This window comes from Lissotriton helveticus, chromosome 7, assembly GCF_964261635.1.
Source record: "Lissotriton helveticus chromosome 7, aLisHel1.1, whole genome shotgun sequence".
Taxonomy (NCBI): domain Eukaryota; kingdom Metazoa; phylum Chordata; class Amphibia; order Caudata; family Salamandridae; genus Lissotriton; species Lissotriton helveticus.
In genome coordinates this window covers 173,833,501-173,854,768 of record NC_136068.1, presented here as the reverse complement: position 1 = coordinate 173,854,768, position 21,268 = coordinate 173,833,501, and the positions used below count along the sequence as shown (strand labels likewise).

The window sequence follows — 21,268 nt, the reverse complement described above, 5'->3', positions numbered from 1 at the left end:
AGAGTGCCAAGTGGCAAACAAACTGTGGGCTTTAGAAGCATTAAGCAACTTTTAGAAAATGTTCTATTGTGTGTTCACAGTAGTCTGTACAATCGATTCAGAGTGCACAAATATTAATGCATATATGTTATCAATGAAACGGTGGTATGGAATGGTAATAGGACTTGAGAATACTCTTCAGCGCATTTGCACGGGGACAAGTAGGATACATTCAAACTAATATAAAATTGCTATTTTAACTCAATGAAACTTTATTTCGAGTGCCATAGTTATACATAAAAAGTAAAATAAAGGCAGTTAAAATAATTTCCATTTATGAGAGAGCACACAACAAAGCGGATTGCTTCCACCACTTAAAGCCTGGGGATGGAGGAGGAGGGTGTTTGTGTTACCAAAGTGCCTTGGGAGAGCTGGCAAAGATTTGCACCCACATTACCAGAGCTTGTCAGTATTAGTAGGGACAGACATTTTGCACCCATGCAGCGGGGTAGCGTGGATTGCCAGCGCCCTGGGCAAGGCAAGTATTGTGTGGTGCAATTTGTGGCCTCAAAAATGTTGCGCCTGAGGTAACCTTCCTTGTGCCCCCCGCGCCACGCCATCGCGAAGTATAATGTGGGTGTTCCATTGTGTGCGTGGAGCTATCTATGTACAGTGGAAATGAGGGCACGCCTTTGGCGGTGCTTCAGTGGCGTGTTGCGAAGAGTCTTTCGAGGGGCACCCTAATGATGCACCAACCCAGGAGGGGGCTCTTACTTTGTGTCCGCCACCAAGCAATCCCTTTGAGTGGAGGTTTGGAGGGCTGTAGTTGGAAGCAATCCTTGCCTGCTTCCAATACAGGACAGGGGTCACGTGTCACTGGAAGCTCCCTGGGTGCTTCTGCACGTGGACACTGCCCCACAACCTCTGACGTGTGCCCTTAAGGTCCCCATGAGATTGAGTGTAGTCTAAGACTGCAGCCCCTGTGCGTAACTCAGCCCTCACACTGAGAAACAGCAGCATTGGCTAGAACGGCTGCGCCATGTTTGCGTACTGCACTCATCACCACAAATATGCTAATTCCTAGAGGTAGATCTGAAGAGTGGACTTTTTGGGCCTATTTATGAGGCTGTGCGTCACTTTCACGCCGCCGGTGCGTCACTTTTTGTGACGCACCAGCAGCGTAACAAATGTGCCTTGTTGCACCATATTTACAAAGTGACGCATCTAGGTAGATGCGTCACTTTGTAAACCCCTGCGCCAAATTATAACTGCGCCAGGTATAATGTATGCAGGGGGGCGTTCTGACGCAAGAAAGGGTCATAGAAGTGACGCAGTGAAATCTATAAGATTTCCCTGCGCCACTTCTAGGACGCAAATGCGTCAGTATCTTTTGACGCAGGCCCTTTCACATAGGGCTTGCCCCATGTGAAATGACACATTGCTGGAGTTGCGTCACTTTTGTGACTCACTCCAGCAATGCGTCACTTTTGCGCCATACAGATACGTCAGAAATACTGACGTATCTGTAACTCCTTTCGACATGATGCGTCATACAGTAAATATGACGCATCAATCATGGCGGGAGGAGGGCGCACTGAGAAGTGACGCATCGCTGGTTTCACGCAGCGATGCGTCACTTCTCATAAATGAGGCCCCTTGTTTCATAATTGAGCGCAGGAGGTCGGTCTGAATTCACCACAAGAAACTGCCGACAGGCCTTCATTTCTATAAACAGGTCTCGGGTGATTTTATTACCCAAATAGATAGCACTCATTTTATTTATGTCTGATGGTTTGTGATGCGAACACCTGACTAGATTTTTGCACGGGCACTCAGCCCACGGAGTCCTGATTTGGGCTCTAAATGAAATGCATTTCTTTGGAGATATTTACTCGGGCAACCCTCTTTATTCATACATGTGTGTGACTCGGCTCTCAGTACAATTCAGTTTTATGTTGTGAGTTTTAACTCCACGATGTCTTGTCAAGTACCGCGCATGTGCAGGCATTACAAACTAGTGCCCGGTTAGGACTGCAAGCAATCAGAAGGGGGGAAATGTGTGTATAGTGGTGGTAATAAGAAGTTGCAGTAAACACCTCCTGGCTAAGACTAGGATAAGCAGGCGAGCAAACACACCCAGGGGCGATAAAGTCTGCATTGTGCACGAGGCAAATCAGATAACGGAATAATTAAATTAAGTGCATGCAGGGGGGAGGAGATCGGGGGTTGAGATAGCCAGGACCTTGGTAACACCAGCTAACACAGTGAGCCTGATTCCCAAATTTAATTTACACTTTTGAGTAATTGACATTTTCGAGTATGTTTACTGCTTTTTGGCTATTCGTAAAATCCGAATGTAAGTTACACTTTTGGAGTAAATTACAGTTTTAGAGAGTAAATTTACATAGAGATTTTGTGAATAGCCAAAAAGTAGTGCCTACTCAAAAGTCTAAGTTACCTTTGTGAGTCAGTCCCAAAGTGTTTAGGCTGCTGTGGTGTAGCCATTTTTAGGTGATGGAAGCAATGAGGCTAAGGGTGAAACAGAGAAATGCAAAAAGTGTAGAAGATTCTCTAAGAGTAAAAATGTGCATGTAAAGGAAATTGAGGATTTGAAGAGTTTGAATAGACGGCCTGATCACAGTACTGTGTATCACCTGGCAGAACATTGATGATGTGCTGTGGAAAGTAGAGCTTTTTATTATAGTACTGGAGGGGACTTTGGAAATACTGTGCAGATCCAGTAGGAAGTTTTCTAGTTAATAGGGAAAAGGCCTCCAAATTCGAGATTACTTGGAGCTTTAACCCTGAAAGGTAAACTGATAGGTTGACATCCTTCTCACTATCTGGATGACTGGGGTCCTGACGTAACACATGATGATCCGAGTGGTTTATAGAACTTTCATCTTTTTTGAGGCATAATTGGAACTTACACCTGAAAGAAGCTTGACTGTGCGAAACGTGTCTGTACCTCAAATGGGTCTTCGTTACCAAAGTCCCTTAGCAGTGTTGCAAACATTTGCACTCACACTACCGGAGCGTGTCAGTATTACTATAGGCAGAGGCATTTGTGAGGCTAGCTCTGTTTTGCAACCATTCAGTATAAAGTGGGTGTTCCATCATGAGCGTGGAGCTATCTTTGTTCGGTGGAAATGAGGGAACGCCTTTGGTGGTGCATCATTGGTATCTTGCAAAGAGTCTTTTGAGGGACACCCTAATGGTGCTGACGTAACACATGATGATCCAAAAGATTTATAGAAGTCTCAACCTTTTTGAGGCATATTTGGAACTTACACCTGAAAGAAGCTTGGCTGTGCGAAACATGTGTCTGTACCTCAAACGGGTCTTCGTTACCAAAGTACCTTGGCAGTGCTGCAAACATTTGTACCCACACTACTGGTGCACGTCAGTATTACTAGGAACTTACTCCTGAAAGAAGCTTGACAGTGAGAAAACACGCGTCTGTAATTTATGACGCATGGAAGAAGGTATTTGATTAGTAATGCTTACTGGGCTGTGACAAATTAATTTATTTAGTGGCATTTTATCTACCACAGATGTGCCAACCTAGCTTAACCCACTTTTACAAGAGATATCACCATTCAGAAATGATGCATGAAGCTGGATGTGTCTTGATTTAACAACATGAATATTATTTTTACACACAGAATCAAGACAAATAGCAACAAATAATATTACATCTAGGCTTCCTTCTGTCATCTATATACATAATAGTAATTTTTATCCTTTTCTGATGGTGACCGCTTCATCCAAATCTTGTGATAGTCCGCAAATAACGCAAACCATGGTGTTATTATTGGTGTGTTAATGGAACATAGCAACGCTGAGGCCTGGTTACTGCAAGAACTGACTAGAAATACCTGATTTATGCATATGTTTAGATTTGGTATTATTTCATTAACTGCAGTGTCCCAGATCCCACTGAACATTTCATAGATATGTTTATAAAAAAATATTGAACAGCCTTCTCCCATGCATAATTATGAGAAAACATTTTGTATAAAAATGTATAAGAGTACGGTAGCACATATAATAAATTGACACCTTCCACACTAGGCGAACTCTGAGGTATATCTCACCCCCACCCTGACGTATTTAATAAACAACGATGGATCGTGTCAAACTGACAAGTTTGGAAGATGGAAAATTCTCATCCGTATTGTTTTCAGGCTTGCAAGACAAGAGCTGTTTTGTCTGCTGTGAGCATTGTAAGCAATTTGCCTTTAAGCATTAGGGTTGTACCTTCCTCCACCCTCTATTCATTGAAGGCTGCTTTGGAAATCTGACCTGCTTCATTTAAGATCTCAATTAGGGACAAAAGAACCTTTGCACATATGGATTTCTTTTCAATTTCCAGGTACGCAGTTGAATGTAAAGTTAGAGCTCATGGCACTTAGTATTAGGAAAGAAATCCTTCCATTTCTGCAAGGTCTTGCCTTTAATCAAGGTTACCTTATAAAGTGTATTCATCGGAAGTGAGACAACTGAAGATCTGTTACATCTAGTGTCCATGAATGATGAAGAAGAACAGAAGGACTGAGTGAAAGAACAATTTTGTTTTTACAAATTAAATTACACCTTTATGGTTTAGTATAAACTTAAAGAACATGAAGCTGTCTGGAATGTGGGCCCTTCTAACCTCTCAGACCACCCATCACTGTACATCCAACCTTGTCCAGAGAAGTCCATACTCCATGCATGATCCCTTTGTTACCCGCTGTGCTTCGGTCACTTAGTATTGATGGAGTTATGCCGGGTTCAGTAGTCATATAGTTTTGAACTGTTTTTAAACAGTATCCGAGTTTGCCTAATTTTGCCAGATATCCACCTGATCAAATTTCCATCTATTTGGCATTTAGCCCAGTGAAAATAAAATGAAATGTTTTTAATTAGAAGACAACATAAACTCCAGTGTGTACCCTGAATATCGAATCCAGAATATCGAGCATGCAAATATTGAAATAATGAACGGTAGGTATAGATTTTCTATACCTATCTTAACATATAAGTACCTTGGTGAGATATATATAGGAGTTTCGGTATATATATATATATATATATATATATATATATATATATATATATATATATATATATATATATATATATATATATATATATATGTAAATCTATACTTCCTTATATGCACCTACCTTTCAATATTTTGCCCCTTATTATTCTGTGTACGATATTCTTGGAGGTTGATATTCTCAGGCTCAATAATCAGTAGAACAACCAACATCTCCATGGGGAATTTCTTTTTATTATATCCAGAATATTCCAAAGTGCATGTGTGTCTGGTAAAGTAAATAGTACATGCATGGGCAGGGATAGAGGCCCAGAAATGCACTTTGGTGAAGTCAGACTAAACAATTATTGCATTACATGATGTCACATTTTCATCAGCAATTTGCTGGTCAACATGCTATTCTGTGGTATTTTGATTAATTATCGTGTTGTGGGATGCATCAGCAGTGTGGTGTCAGCTAGCAGGCCAGCACACAGATAGCATTACCACCAGAGCACAAGTCCTAAAAAAAGAAGTGGGGGACCCTGACGTCACAACAGGAAGTGGCGTCACGAAAGGTGTCTTGCACCATCAGACTCATTGCCACCCCTCACTCACCCCTTAGATGCGATTGCATCAGAGAAGCTAGCGTATGAGGCCAAAGAGTGAATGTGTGGCTCAATTTGCTCCAGTTATTGAGCTCCCGGTAAAATAAATGGGGGGACGCCATCCACCTGCGTTATACCCCGACTCGAGCCCTGATTACCCCCAAGAATATTTATTCTATTTTGATATTCGAATGGAGCTCAAATCAAACAGTGTGTGTTATTCTTGGCAATTAAGGAGCACTGGTGTCATAATTGAATGTAAGTCTTGAAGCAATTATGTAAACTATATTTTATCATTTGGGATGCCCAACATGTTTTACCAATTACGATTCCAATTAAGGAAGTTGTCATGTTTCCTTTCTACAAAGCTGTTATTAATTCTGAGATCTTTGGATTGCTTTTCTTTAGCATGAAATTAATATAGGAGGGTTTATAAGGATAGTCATTAATTTATGGGAGTGGAGTAAAGTAATCTAGCACCAGGAAAAACGAGTTCAAGATTTGAAGGCCATATTTTAAACCTTCTAATGACAAAGTTAGGTCCCCAGAAGAAATAACCCATGTGCTGGGATTCTGTTTCTTCGGCAGGGTGCAGTATGAATCATCACAGATCTGAGGACATGTTGGCTGCCCCCATGGTATAAGGGTGTGTGAATAGTGGGGAGTTTGAGATACTTTTTAATATCAGCCCAGCCTTTAGAAAAAGTCGGATTGCCTTAAATGCAATTTCCTTCAAAGATATAGGCTCACTTAATTTAAAAGCTGGAAGATGGCTGCTAGGATCTTAAAAAATCTAAAGGAGAATAACTTTTTATGATCTATATTAACCTCTTTCCTCGCATGACTCAATTGTACTGCCTCTAGTTTGGAAGGATCCAGCTGTGACGTTACAAAGTTAGGTGCAGTACTCTATAACCACAACAGGCTTATTTCCTGAATCCTTTATTTCTCAAAGAAGACATTTGCTCCTAGTAAAGAGAGTGATATAGGAGAGAAATCAGGGATTTAGAATGATTCAGCCTGTAACCCCTCAAATTGCCAAATTTGTGTGCACTCTTGTTAATAGTAGTCAGCATTTTCGGAAGGTCTGTAGTGTATAGAGCAATGTCCAGGCATATGCTATGATAATGACTGAGCATATCGCAGAAATGACTGGCAGGACACACTCCACCATCTGACCGAGTAGTGGCTCTCTATAAATTGCATAAGATGCAGTTAGAGACGGCACCACTGGTGCCTGTTTGTTCGTAAATTGGATTGAGGTGACATCATTATCCGCCGTGTGAGCTGCAGGCTCTTTTAAATGCAGGACTGATTTTATTTTTTCCCGTAAAATCCCATTGAAACCCTATGAGACCCAATCAAAATTGCCCGATAATACAATCTCTTGGGTAATCTGGGTGCGGTCGATAAGCCTAATGTCCAGGGTAGTGTGGAAGGTGGTTCCCTTTCTGGAAGATACCATTTTTTCACGTGATGATTCCAAAACCCCTAAAGCCTCAGCAATCCGCAAAAAATATTTTGAAGTCAACATAATGTAAAGAGTGTGGAGCACTGGCGAATTAGGAAGTCTCTCTTTTTTTCAAGGAAACTTTAATGGTAGCTTTCTGCCATGTTTCACAAAACTTACAAGTAGGAATGACACTATTCAAAACTTAAAATGGGAGGAACAACTTCTGATATGATTGCCTTGAATAACTCAAAGTGTGAGACCTGGACCCATCACTTTTTCCATAATAAGCCATTAGCATGCTCTTGTACTTATAAATATGTTGTAGCGTTTTGGGTACAACAGTTCTGAAACAGGTGGCAGTTGAATTGCATCAGCGTTTGCAATTTGTTATACTAGTTAAATTCAAAAACTTTAGAAGCTTAATTCCAAAGGAGAATGATTGTGTTATCCCATGTGTAAAAGCTCTTAGAGCCTTCCATACTGCAAAGGCGATAGTAGACCCATTTTAAACACCAATAGATTCTTTAATGTGGGTCCTAAAATAACACATCAAATCTTCCCAGATTAAAAACCGCGTATAGAAAGTTTATGGAGATAGATTATTGACCCCTATTATATACCTAGTCTGAAGTAGGGTAGCTTAATGGTTAGGGTGAACCATTCAACATTGTTATCATCAACCTTTGTGACTGAGATCACAATAGGTCTGTGTGAGAAAACTTATGTTGTGGAGACGAGTAAATCCTGCCACTTCTGATTTGTGGATTGTCTCTACACCACACATCCAAACATAGCTTCTCCGTTAACTGGTAGATTGTGGTCCTCATTTTTCTCATCTTGCTGGACTAGTCTGTTAAATGAGGTTATTTGCATCTCTAATATGTGTATACGTCCCCATATAAAATTAACAAGTCTGGTCATTCTGTAAGTTGTAACATCAAATTTAAATGTAGATCATCCATGTTGGGAGCAAATATTGTGCCTGTATTATATCTACCTCACAAGCGATTTCTGAGGTAGCACAACGGCACCTTGAATTTCTGTTGTGTATATCTCCAATTTCCATGGCCTCACAGCACTAATGTCTTTACTGTAACTGCAACAGTTTTTTTTATGTAAAAATTATCTTCTTGCATTATACACATCCCATCCCAAAGTCAACCATTCGTTCTTAGTCTCTTTCCTCCTCTGAGAAAAAAAGGACTCAGGGCCTTCCAAAGTGTGAAGATGCTGCTTGGGAGATACTACTTTGGATGACTCTAATTATGGCAGTGTGTACAAACTTGATCTAGTATCTATAATTTAAGTAAAGCCAGTTTGTCTTATAAATGCCAGAATGATCAACCAGAGGATTATACCCTCTGTAGTATACAAACCTATGTAAAACTTCTGCCTTAACTTTTTACTAAGACAGAGAGGAGCTTGTTGCCAGTCACAAACAGAGCCCATAACCTGGATCCACCTTCTATAGGTTTTCCATGTCTATCTGACAGACCAAAAGGAATACGCTGTAAAAAGATTGTTTTTACCCTGCCCTCAGCAGTGACAGCTGCAGCGTTTCCTTTTTTATATATATAACTCAAACTAATATTAAATCCAATGTCACATGTAGAACACCAAATGTAATGTCACATTTTAGCAGTAACTTCACTGTTATTAAAAAGTAAATACACATAAAATCGACATCAATGCTACTGAACTACAGGCTGATTATTGTCTAGTCATGCTAGAAATGCAACACAGCTGGATCTGAGAAATAGCTGCTTCTGAGCTGAAGTGAATTTGTCCTCTTGCCAAGCTATGCAATAGTAAAATTTACTCCATGCTTTTTGACACATCTGCTTAGTGTTGCAGACCAGCTGATTCACACGGTACATATGCCAACCTATATACTGCCCTACACGCCTGTATCAGCACGAATGCCAGACGAATATAAATATATACAAGTATTTTCCAACCATCCATTGACTATCCTATGCTCACAGATGCAACATAACATATTTACAGCAGCGTTATTTATTGATCTCCATCTGAGGATGGAAACTTAAATCACAATCATAGTTCTATGAATAGCAATTAAACTCAGGACCCTGGATTATGTGTTACAGTTCAACATTCCAAGGAAGGCTGTATTAAAATAGATTGTTTGCTTCCCTCCCTGCACAGTATGTCCAAGGTTACGCGTGGTGGCAAATTAGTAAGAGGACCATCGCTCATTCTTGTTTCTTTTTGGCTCAAGGTTTATTTCTCACTGCATGCGCTTTGTGACTTCACTTGCCATGCCGGGGTTTGTTCAGCTGTCCATTCCAAATCTAATCCAGGATCTTAAAATAAAACAAATAACTGGATCTTTGGAGAAAGATCTCCAAGGGAAGACTCTGGGAGTCATGTGTTTCCAGCCATTGAATGAAGAGCACAAGATGCTAATCACTAGAACAAAAGGAAACAGAGATTCCCATGTCTCATCCACAGAAGTCAAATTTTGAGGAAATAATTTAGATTGTAGTGAACTTGAAAAGGAAGGGCTCCTAACATGAAGAAGCAAGTACAAGGCCAACGCCCACCTCTTCATTGTCATTAAAGTGGTTGATGTCATATTCTTAACAAAGTGGCGCATTGATCGGTTTGCCTAACAGAAATTGTTTTCCTTCCTGATTTGACCTTTGAAGCGTTACCTTACCTAAATCCCTGGCAAGCAATGTTCTGGTAATTTATATTCTTTACATTTTGGGGAGGCATAGAATATGCTCAATTGAAAACACTTGCTTTGGGGAAACAATGTCTTCACAGGTATTTCAAAGTAGCTTATTCATACTGATAAGAGTTCTCATGGGATTTAAAAGTTATTATCAATATACTTGTGTTATGCACAGATCATGGACTAATACCAGGTGAAGTCAAAACTGGAGGTCTAAGCATAAGAAATTTAGCATTAACAACAGTGTTTTCCGCCTATCTTGCATACATAAATGAATATTGTTGCACAGTGGGTGGGAGAAAATGTAATGCATGAAGAACCTTGCTTTTCTGAACGGTCCGGGGTATTGCTTGCTTGAGAATAAGATCTGATTTAATTGTGGTTCCTGATACAATCTTATCGTCTTTTCTGTTTACTACATGCTGAGTTACAGGCTTGGACAGTTCGAAATTCATCTAGGCTTAGGAACACTGTCTTGACAATAACAAGCTTAAAGTTGACCAAAAAGAATTTAATCTATCTCAATATCAAGAAATTTAGGTATTTAAAGGGTCTTATACTGTTGCCTTTGTAGTAGGTCCAAGATTTTATTTGCTCTTACCAGCTGAAAAAAACATTTTAATGTAATAGGCCTCATTTTCACATTTTATAAAACATTTCAATGTCAAAGAAGTAATATTCCCATTTCATATTTCAATACATGAGTAATATGTTGATTCTGACCCAACTTGCTTCAACCTTCTTGACAAGTGATAACAGAAGGTTTGTTTCATGATGCAAGTACATTGATCTTTTACCAACTCCCAACAGAAAACCTCAGAACTCTATCAAGAAAATGAAGGTCCTTTTAAGTTTGTTTTTATTGTTCATCTCCATAAAATGGCCATCCTATTATATTACTTCTACTCTCACAGAGTAAAATGTGAAGTTGCTGCGTGGTCACAGTATTCTTTAAACTCCTCCAGTATTTGTTTTGGTTTAAATGTTGTAATCGTTTGAAATATCTTTATATAATTTCACTCCGGGGCTTTTAATCAGATTTTTAAATCATTTGAGCACACCATAAATTCTGTTGGTTGAATTTATCAACGAAGCAGAGACAAGATATATATATATGTAATCGCCCCATTCCAGGATGACTGGTAGGTGGTAGTTCCAAGCCCTCAGTAACCAATTCTATCCAGGATCAAGGCATTTTGCGCTAGAAAAAGGGAATAAAATAAGCGATGTGGGCTCCTATGCTCTATGTGAGTTTCCACTTCCAAGTCATCTTCCCCTCACTATTCTGCGTTCATATGTTGGAAAATGTGGGCAGGAAAGCATTTGGATTGGCTGTGTGTGTGCCTTATTGTACCCGATAAATCTTATAATCCCGTGGGGTGGTATCTTCTGCTGAGCGACCGCTACACACAACAAGTGAACGGGGCCTTTGTGTGGCAAATAGCATTCTATGGTCTACTGAACACCGATTCCATCAGATCTTATGAAAGACATTGCTTATGGAACACCTTGCACACCTCTCATCCCAACTCATAAATGTCAGATGAGCAGAGCTGCCACGAATGGACTGGCTTTATTAATAAAAACACACATTTAATCTTGTTTTTGATCTGAAAAGCTTTGCCCCTTTCGTATGTGGTAACGAAGGGTAGACTGGCTGGCTACCTTTAATTATATGTGTAGAATGAGCAGTCCAAACAAATAATAGTCCTGGAAGTAAGTTCATGTGCAGCTGGAATGTGACAAGTGCATGTTTGAGTTTATATCAAATTACCAGCTGTATTTAGAGAAGAGAGCCTGATCACGCTTAGGATAAACCCTAACTGGCTCCATGCAGTCCCATTTCCTTCCCCGCTCTTCTGTGCTATGTGCCGCTAATCTATAGATTTGGGGCTGGCTTTTAGTGACTCAGTTATTTGGACTTGCCAAAGAGCTTCTCTTGGCTGTTGACTATGAGCTGGACCTCGGCCCAGGCAGGGCAGGCGATTTCCCGCAGTGTTGGGTTACTACAGGCGAGTTCCCGCTACCCCACTACAATAGGCATTGTGCTATTATATTTTAGAGTTCTATGTGAGTCATCATAATTTCATCTCGAAATATTTAGCTCTAAGCCTTCCGATAACAGAATTGGAATGATGAGTCCTTGTGAATTCAGAGGATTTCTATTTTTTTATCTGTATCTTTATTTTCAGTGATACACTATACAGTAAACATGTGTTCATGGCCACAGAGTTAGACTGGAGTTTTTTTGTCTAATTCCAGAAAATAACATATATGAAATGTGTGTTTTTAGGTACAACAGGATTGTATCAAGGATCCAACGGTCTAACCAGTTCGCCTGGATTTAGCAGTGTGCATCAGGTAAGTGCTGTCAAATTGCCTTTCTAAAGACCTTTTCCAATTACTGTTCTTTAAAGGTAAATTAGTATATTGTGAGTTGGCGAGTTAATGACTGAGTTAATTTATTTAGTGTTCTACACTGTCATAAATTCACCCAGCCATGATTATTTTATACACACAGTGGGGTAGCGTGGGTTGCCAGCGCCTGGGGCAAGGCGAGTATCCTTCCACTTTTCTTTTAAACCTTTGCGCCCCGCCCACAATACACCTCTGTATACACAGCAGCCAGGTATATGTGCAGGGTTAGAAAATTACATTTAATATTTTGCATTGATTCTCCATATTTTAGGGTTAAATAGCTATCTGTGACGCCACTTCCCATATGCTCCCAAATCTTCTGTAATGTTTCAATTCAGTCTGAAACAAACTAACAAAGGGATCATCGAGCGCAGTGAGGTTATTGGACTGTTAATGTCCTCTGGGTTTGGACAATTTTGACATGTATTTGAGACACTTGTCTGGGCGCCACTGTTAAGCTTGGCATCATTTTAGTGATAGAACAATATGTTGACATTATATTCAGAAAGACAAACTTAGAAAAGACTAGCATTTTTTTTCTTGAACATTTTGTATATAGAACTTACATTATTCCAGTCACTGCCCACAGTTGATATTCAATTTTAAAATGTTCAATCTCATCACAGTTGATTATTGGAAGTGTAGTGCTGCCAAAGGGTTGCATGATATTAAGGTTTTACACCCACTTAACCACAGTGTAGATTTTAAGTAGAATTGTGATTAGTACACTGGATTTAGCAATCAGTGGATACTAGAGGATCTCTTTGCTGTCTTCCACCCTCTGATTTCTGGATTCTTTCCTCATGGTGCATATTACATTCATCAGTTATGAAACACATGCACAATTCATAAGTATATCAGTTATCTACAGTTTCATGAAATATTTCACAAGTCAAATCAACATAATTTAGTTTTCACATTTTGGATTTTCCAATGTTGATCAGAATGTTTTCGCTTTTCTCTTTATCCAGGAATACCCTTCTTATCCCGGATTCACCCAAAGTCAGTACTCACAGTTTTACAACCCTTCTTACAACTCTCCGTATATATCGAATAATAGCATCAGTCCAACAGCGATCTCTACAGCTACCTACTCAGTCCAAGAGCTGTCGCACAACATCACTAATCAGAGCCCCGAGTCACTCCCTGGTAAGTTGATTTATTTCAACAATATTAGAAGTTGTCTAAAAAATCAGGAAACTAAGTATTTCAACCCACAGTCTTTTTGCAAGTATTTGTTGTTCTTTTGGTCAGCGCATTTCGTACGCGGATGGATGATGTCAGCACAAGCAATTTTCAGCTGCAGTTTAAGATAACAATTTCCTCCAATCAGCAAAGAGCTCAGTAGCTTTACAGGAAGTATGTCTGTCGTACAATGACACTCCTGTTTGAAAGCATGAGCCAGGAGCAATTATTTTCAGAACCCTAGTGGGTGACAATTTACACTACTTGAGGATTTTATTCCCTTATGACTGTGTAAGTGAGTCAGTTAATATGAATTAGATGATTAATTCTAATGTAGGGTCATGCTCTCAAGTTAAGATCTGGTGTAAAAAGGGGACAACTGACAAGTAAACACGCTTTTCTTTTCTGCTGATGTTTGCTCCTAAAGCTCTCGCGATATTTTCTAAAGTTATAATTAGCACCATAGGGGAGGCATACATAACAAATAACAGGGTAGAGTAGAAACGAATGGCTACTAATTACATTAAGCGATCAGCAAACCTGTTTTTTAATGTAATATTACTTTTTCTCAGAGTTGGATACAATTGTAATGGCAAATCTATGGGTTAGGCTAACTTGGTTGTTGATTACTCATTGTTAGTGTCTGAGGTGGCCAGTTAGGCAGTTTGCATTTAACGTGTTTAACCACAAAGAGTTCACTAGAGAAAACAAGATGCCATCTTTGAAGGCTTGAAACAAAGGCCATCATAGGGAGTCATCTCAAGCACTGTAAACAGATCCATTAAGAAACAGGCTGCCCAGGTGCTATATGTAGACTCCATCTATGTGTTTAAGTTTAGATTGCAATAATCTTAACACTAAATTACACTGGCAGTTACTCCATTTTGCAAGGTGGATAATATCATGATATTTGAGGACAGGATTTCGTGCTTTTTATTTCTTTTTTAGGAGAATGGTAAGCAGATAATGATTTTTATCTGCTAATCAATCATGTTTTACTTCTTTATTGTAAATGTCACTGCTGATGGCAGTACAGTTAGTCTTTTAACAGGGCCACTGTTATGTGGCGATGGAGGAACACATTATTTACCAGGCGTACTAAATTATGCAGCAAAAAAATGTAAATTACATGGCATAATGTGATACCTTCTGTTGCAGTAATTTTCCACTCGTGTCATTTTAAAATACATTAAAACTGTTTGAACAAAGGTGACACCTCAGTAGCACCAAGCTGACAATTTTAATACAGCAACCAGAATATGAAAGATAGTCACTTAAGTTTTGAAAAGACTTTGCCACTGTGAGCAACCATTGATGGCTGTGTGTTTGTAACTTTTGATCCCTTTGTGCTAGAAGCAACATTTGTTTGTTGAAATTGTCAAAATATTGCTGATATCATGGGTCAAGTGACAAACACTGTAAATCCATTATTATTTGGAAACCTCCAGGTCAGGTCAATCCCATAATTCCACTAGTCCAGACCATAAATCATATACAGAATGCCCATGGCAAGAGCCATGTCTTCTGATTTGTGTTCAAGTTCTGCCAACTGGAGGATAATTGAATTCAGGGCAATTCTGTTATAATTTTCTACGTAATTCACGTTGCATTTTGTGATATATTTGCGATTTAGTGATAGTCGCCCATCTTAACTAGATCAGACTGTTAGTTGGCCCAGGCTTAGCACCATCAGAGCCAGTTAAACTCTACTGATGCTATAACCGTGGTGCCCCCACTTCTACATGGGTCAGTGCGACTGTGACCTTGGCGGAGTAGGAACAGTGCCACTGGTGATTCACCCACTCCACCAATGTCTACATGGCCTCCTTCTTTTAGTGTTTAATTCAGATCAAGACCGTGGGTGATATCATGAAGGGCACCGCTTGCTCAGTGCAGAGCCGAGTACCTGTTTTTATGTGCCTGCAGTGTGAAAAGTTAATGTGTTTAACCCGATATTTCCCTGAGCTTAGTCGTGCTTTTCAGAAAACAGTGAGCAGGATTTGCCTCTTTTTGTTTCTGAGCTGTACTTTTAGAATAATGCACAAACTTGAAGAACTATTGGGTTAAATACAATGAATTTACACACTGGCCCATAAAAACATACTCTTCACTCTTTTTAGTCCTTTATGGTTCAGTCCCAGGAAGACAACCTCACTATTGTAGCCCAAGAGGCAGAGTGTCTATGCTTGCCCACCACCATCTTATTCATATGCCACCGATGCAGTAGGGCTTAAAACTAAGCACATATTCGACTGGATACAACATTCCTTATGCATACAAAGGCATAAATGTACTATTTTTTGTTATAGGTGAATGCAATACACACATTGGCCCATCAACACCAGTCAAAGATGGAGAAAATGATCGACATCATCGTGGATCTGATGGCAAATTACGTGGGCGGTCGAAAAGAAGCAATGATCCCTCCCCTTCTGTAGATAACGAGATAGAGGTAATTATTAGTCTGCTATGGTTTAATTGAGCTACAAACAATGGGGTGACGCAAAATTAACCTGAAGGACGTAGGCAGTTTTTGATACAGACAACCAATGGTCCAATCATAGGCAGCAAACAAACCAAAGAGAGCTGATTGTATCAATATATCCTAATAATATATGCAACCTAACATGTGAGGGACCAAAGCAGCAACCCCAGATATGGTTTAATTTAGCAGCTAGAGAGACACCGCGGGTGCCCTAGCTACTTATATAAAATTATCACTCTAAACCAGAGCTTGTACTGCCTGGTTTTATGTATAGCTCTTTAATGTTGAAAGCAGCTGTATCAAGTACATTTGATAAGGAAGTACAGGGCCATTGTGCATATGGCACTCTCTGATTTAACAATCACTAAACCTCGTAAAATAAAAATGCCAGTTTACAACTTGGACCATTGAATTATTTTTCAATCATGCGCAACCCATGATATGTCAGCAATAGGTTAGTGCACCAGTGAACCCATGTTTAAAAAGTCACAGACCATAGTTTGGCTTTGTAAATTGTACTTTCTGTGAGTATTGAATATACTGCTCCCCAGGGTTTTAAGTGGGATGAAAAAGCTGAGGGGGGGTCTCTCAAAGTGACGTGGCCTTTGTAATTAAGGTCATGGCTCAACACACCTAAGTAAAAATCTGTGCTTAGCATAGTATGCCGGGCAAGTAACAGTATACCTACAACAAGCCAGGACTATTGGCTTTGTCAATGGTTGTAAGTTGAATAAGATAAATAAGCAACAACTATGACCTCTTTGTACATAATATTGGCTTCAGTTCCGAAATGATGAGACTATCAAAGACCTAATCCTCTAGAATCTTGCATTAAAAAAAGACAATTCACATACTGGCACCAATTGAGGAGTCACCTTTTAGAAGAAAAATCAGTGCCATTCTTGAGACATCTTGTGTGTGTGGTGTGTATGTGTGTGCATGGATGTGCATGAATGCGTATTGATGTGAGGTGCGTGTGCGCACGTTTGCATGTGGGTGTGTGTGTGTGTGCAAGGCAACCCGCTGCCCATTCAAGAATCCATGGCATTCCTGTGAGAAGTCCACAAACTCATATTACAGTTTGTTCTCATGTCATAATCTGAGAGGGAAGTGGGTAGCTTGATGCCACATTGACATCATGTAGGTAATCCTATACTCTTACAATTGCTGCATTCAATTGTTTTACATTTTACTGATGTTTTTGCAGTCTCTCTGTGGTTTCAAGATCATAAAATTTATACAGAGATCCGTCATAGACTGTTGAGTAATGTAATGGTAGCTTTGTGTTCTACAACACCACATGCTACCTCCTGGCAGCTTCTGAGCACTTTGTGAAAGTGGCAGAGGTTAAGGCTTGAGTGAGCCAAAAGATGTAATAATGGGGGGTTGTAAAGGTCTGATGGGGGGGGGGTCAGTAGAAAAGGTTTTATGGCTATGGAGTAGCTCGGAGCCCTGTCAACCCTCCAGGATCCACGCCTGTTCTACACATATGTTCATTTGCTCAAGTCAGGCCATTGTTTTGAAGGCAAATGAAGTCTGAGAGGAAGCCCTTCTTGAAACATTCAGTCTCAACAGTACAACTGAAGGTGTAGGGGTAAAGAATGAAGGCAATACATTCCACTAAACATTTGAAGTAGTCCAGAGTGGTCCCTCTTGGAGACATTTCTTTATTTGGAGAGAGGAGGATGTACTTTGCATTTTGAGGGCCAGTGTTACAGATGAAAATATATTTGAAAATATATTTGAAGGGGTCAGGATCCTTACACCAAAAAATTGAAAAATGTAGGCCTATAATTTCTTCATAATGGTTAAGGCTATGATTAGTCAAACCTGTGTTGCGCAAAGACGCTCCATTTCCATTCGCACAGCCAACATCATAATTTCCAAATCTCGTTGTTTGCTTAATTTCTGTTTATTCCATGCAATCATTGATTTAAACATTTTTCCTCTGTTTGATTCACGATTAAAACTTAGACATCCATAACCAAACCGTACTTTGCTGTACATATCAAGAAAATCAAACTGCTGCAAACCCATAACATTACTAGTACAGCAAAGTACGGTTTGGTTATGGGAGGTCTTTGGTAAAAAAGTGGGGTCTGAACATGTATTAACAGAGGTTCATCATTTTTATTTGACAGCTTCCCCTGAGGAAGGGCCCTAAAGAGGCCCGAAATGCATTGGGATACTATTTTATTCTAAGCTGCTGATCATGGATTATATACATCCCCGCGTGGTGCAGTAAAAGGCCCGGAGGGCATAATTGTATCATTTGAAAAAATAGGGATGTCTAAGTTTTAATCGTGAATAAAACAGAGGAAAAATGTTTAAATCAATGATTACATGGAATAAACAGAAATTAAGCAAACAACGAGATTTGGAAATTATGATGTTGGCTGTGCGAATGGAAATGGAGCGTCTTTGCGCAACACAGGTTTGACGAATCTTACAGAACGTGCGTGGAGGTGAGGCACGGACCCATTCAGCACGCAAATAAAGGAGAAAAGTGAGAACTTTGAGTACATGGATTATCTAGGTGTGCATTCTGCCACCCCACAATTGCTTTCATTTAAGGCTATGATTAAGCACAAAAGACTTAGGGCCTGATTTTGAGTTTGACGGTGCTGGGCGTCACGGCACAGCCTCGCTCATGCAACGCCAAATCTCACCGCCCATGGGTACAACACCACCCCCACTCCTCCGGCCCACCGGGGAAACAACCGCTGCTGCCAGTCAGCCCTGACTAACAGTCCTATCTACAACAATACACATTCTGGAATCTTTCTTTTTTGCTGATGTCTGTTTTGGTTTTGAGCCCCTTTTACAACTTGTACAGCCCAAGGCAGAAAGGCTATTATGCTATTAGAACATTTAACCCACTAAATGCAGATGTTAAGAAATTAAACAGAGTTGGAGCTCAATTAGAAAACGCACAGGGAGCAAAGCAGGAGAATGGAGTGGTTTTTATCACTCAAGCATTCGGGTGAGAGGCTGCTCCTACTCTCTCACAGTGCTCCTGATTGCCCATGTTGCAGATGTGGGGAGCTGACCAGCCTCGGAATGTTAACTTTGTGGGCATTTGAGCATTCTGATAGGCTGGCCAGCGCCCAAGGTTCCCAAAGTGCTGATCTTTTTCCCACCCACATGTATTCTTTACGTATCATTCATATCCTGTGTGTAGTAGCTACACACACCCCGATTAGAATGTTTGGCACAGCGGTGAGTATTGCAGCATGCGCATATCAGCGCATGGATTGGGAGAGAGCGAGAAGAAAGCGGTCATCTGATGGTATCCCCAGTGAACCAAGGCTTCAATGCCTTGAAAAAGGATGATAAATGGGCGTCTGAAGTGGTTACACAGCCTTAAATAAACATAGGAGGAAAGAAATATACACTCTGCTTGAGCTGAACTGTTGGCTGCAGACTTTTGCTCATGAATACATTTGTCTCCCTTGTTTCCTCTTTCATCGCAGCGGGTGTTTGTGTGGGATTTGGATGAAACCATCATTATTTTTCACTCCTTACTCACGGGAACCTTCGCGACCAGATATGGAAAGGTAAATTCGCTCAATCTTTATTTTTCTATAAGGCATGTATGTTTCTGCAACAGTTTTGTGTTGGGAATTGCGGGGGTGGTCCCTAAGGTGGATGTTCAAGCAGACGCAGGCTGCTGACTTCATATACACTGCCTAGGTAAGTCAAATGGTATGTCTGCAAGAAAAATGAGCATTTAATTGGCTCCTCTTCCCGCAGTGCGGTGTTGGTCTGCCTGCAAGAGTTTCCAGAAACATTTTCAATTAATGTGATTTTACTATAATAATGTAAAACTACTTTTACAACTTTTTTACAGTCCTGTTACTTTTTTTTTTTGCTCATGTGCATCTCCCTCGAGTGCTGCTTCCCCCTTCCATCCGCCCATCACCATTCGCTGCACCTTCCCAACATCCTACACTCCCACTTCCAGTTTCTGGTCACTCCCTCAACCACTGTTTTTTTTTTTTTGTTTTTTTATGTGGAGAACCTGGCAGCAAATTGCTTATGCCTACAAAATGACACAACCCCACTGCAGCTTCATCATGTCTTTTTTTTACTTTTAATCATGCTGCACAGCATCTTTCTGATGCTGTACCACATGGCTAAAAGACATTGGCAAAGCGTGTAGTGTTGCTAATGCTATTGTATTTTTTACTGTCATAATAATTTATTTCGGGTGTTAAACCTGAATGCAAGAACGCCCCATCACAAATAATTTTGGGATGCATGTTTTAGAAATTGTATTACTGGTTGAGGGGGATGAAACCTTACTCAAGCAGTAACCACAATCCTCGTCAGGGTAAGGCACAAGCTAACCGCAAAGTAGCCTGTGCTCAACCCTCTGGAACTTGGCACAGAGGACTCAGGCTTAACTTATAAGCAATGTGTAAAGTATTTATGCAACACTTCAAACATTAGTAAAGTGAAAACACAGCACAAGGAAAAATCCCACACCAAATTAGAAAAATAGAGTAATGTTTAATAAATAAATCAAGACCATAATGACAAAAATTCAATTAGTAGAGCTAGAAATATGCAATGTTAAATATTTACGTGAAAATAGCGCCAAAAAGCCGAAAGCGGCACTCGCAGCTATCTGGTCGTGCAAGATCAGGAGAAAGTTACAAGTTCAGGCTGACTGAGAAGGGGTGTACGTTAAATACAGGGACCAGGTTAGTTCAGCTGAAATGTTACCTTCTCAGTCCATTGCAAAGATTTCGGTTGTGGTGAAGGGCATATTGAGGAGCAGGGAAGCGTTGTGGATGGTCACGATTGTAGCGCAAAGATCCTGTTGTCATCACGAACGGTCAGGCCGGAACTTCGGAGTAGTGCTCCTCATGAGCGGTCGATCTGTAGCGCAAAGGGTTGGATTGAGGGAACTTTGAATTGGCAGACAGTGTGAACAACAAGAATTTGGCACCAACAAGCCCGTTTACAGTTACAAAGAGCTCAAAAACTTCAATTCAGCTCCACTGAGGCCTCACCAGGTCCAGGACCTGGGGGAACCACTTTGGGGGTCAGGTGCTTGCTCTAGCTGGATCAAGCGGCTGGTTCAGGTGGTTGGGAGCCTCTTAGATTCCTATGGTTCTGAAGAAGAGTCCAGAAGACTAGCCCTTGGAATCACTCTGTGAGAGGTCTGGTTTCAGGTACAGGTCCAATCCCTCTAACTGAGACAGGAGGATAGCAAGGCAGAAGGGGCACAATCCAGCAAGGCTGTAGTCCATCAGGACAGCAGTTCATGAGAGTGCCAGCCTATTCTGAAGCACAGCAGCCCTGCTTCCTGGCAGAGTTGCCACTGGTCCAGAAGTGTGCTGAAGAGTTGGTGTCTGAGGTCCAGTATTTAGAAATGGTGCATCCGTGGAAGTGGGAGAAGCTTCTAGAG

The 21,268-nt window shown here is 40.5% G+C and overlaps 1 protein-coding gene across 3 annotated transcripts in view; it reads left to right on the top strand.

Moving 5' to 3' along the window:
• Window positions 1-21,268, top strand: part of EYA2 (EYA transcriptional coactivator and phosphatase 2) — a 309,526-nt gene that overhangs the window by 218,862 nt on the left and 69,396 nt on the right. For all 3 annotated transcript variants that reach the window (XM_078651875.1, XM_078651877.1, XM_078651876.1), the window contains exons 6-9: window positions 12,058-12,125; window positions 13,154-13,331; window positions 15,677-15,819; window positions 19,326-19,409. In XM_078651875.1, the coding sequence (XP_078508001.1) occupies window positions 12,058-12,125; window positions 13,154-13,331; window positions 15,677-15,819; window positions 19,326-19,409 (473 nt within the window). The remainder of the gene's footprint in view (window positions 1-12,057; window positions 12,126-13,153; window positions 13,332-15,676; window positions 15,820-19,325; window positions 19,410-21,268) is intronic.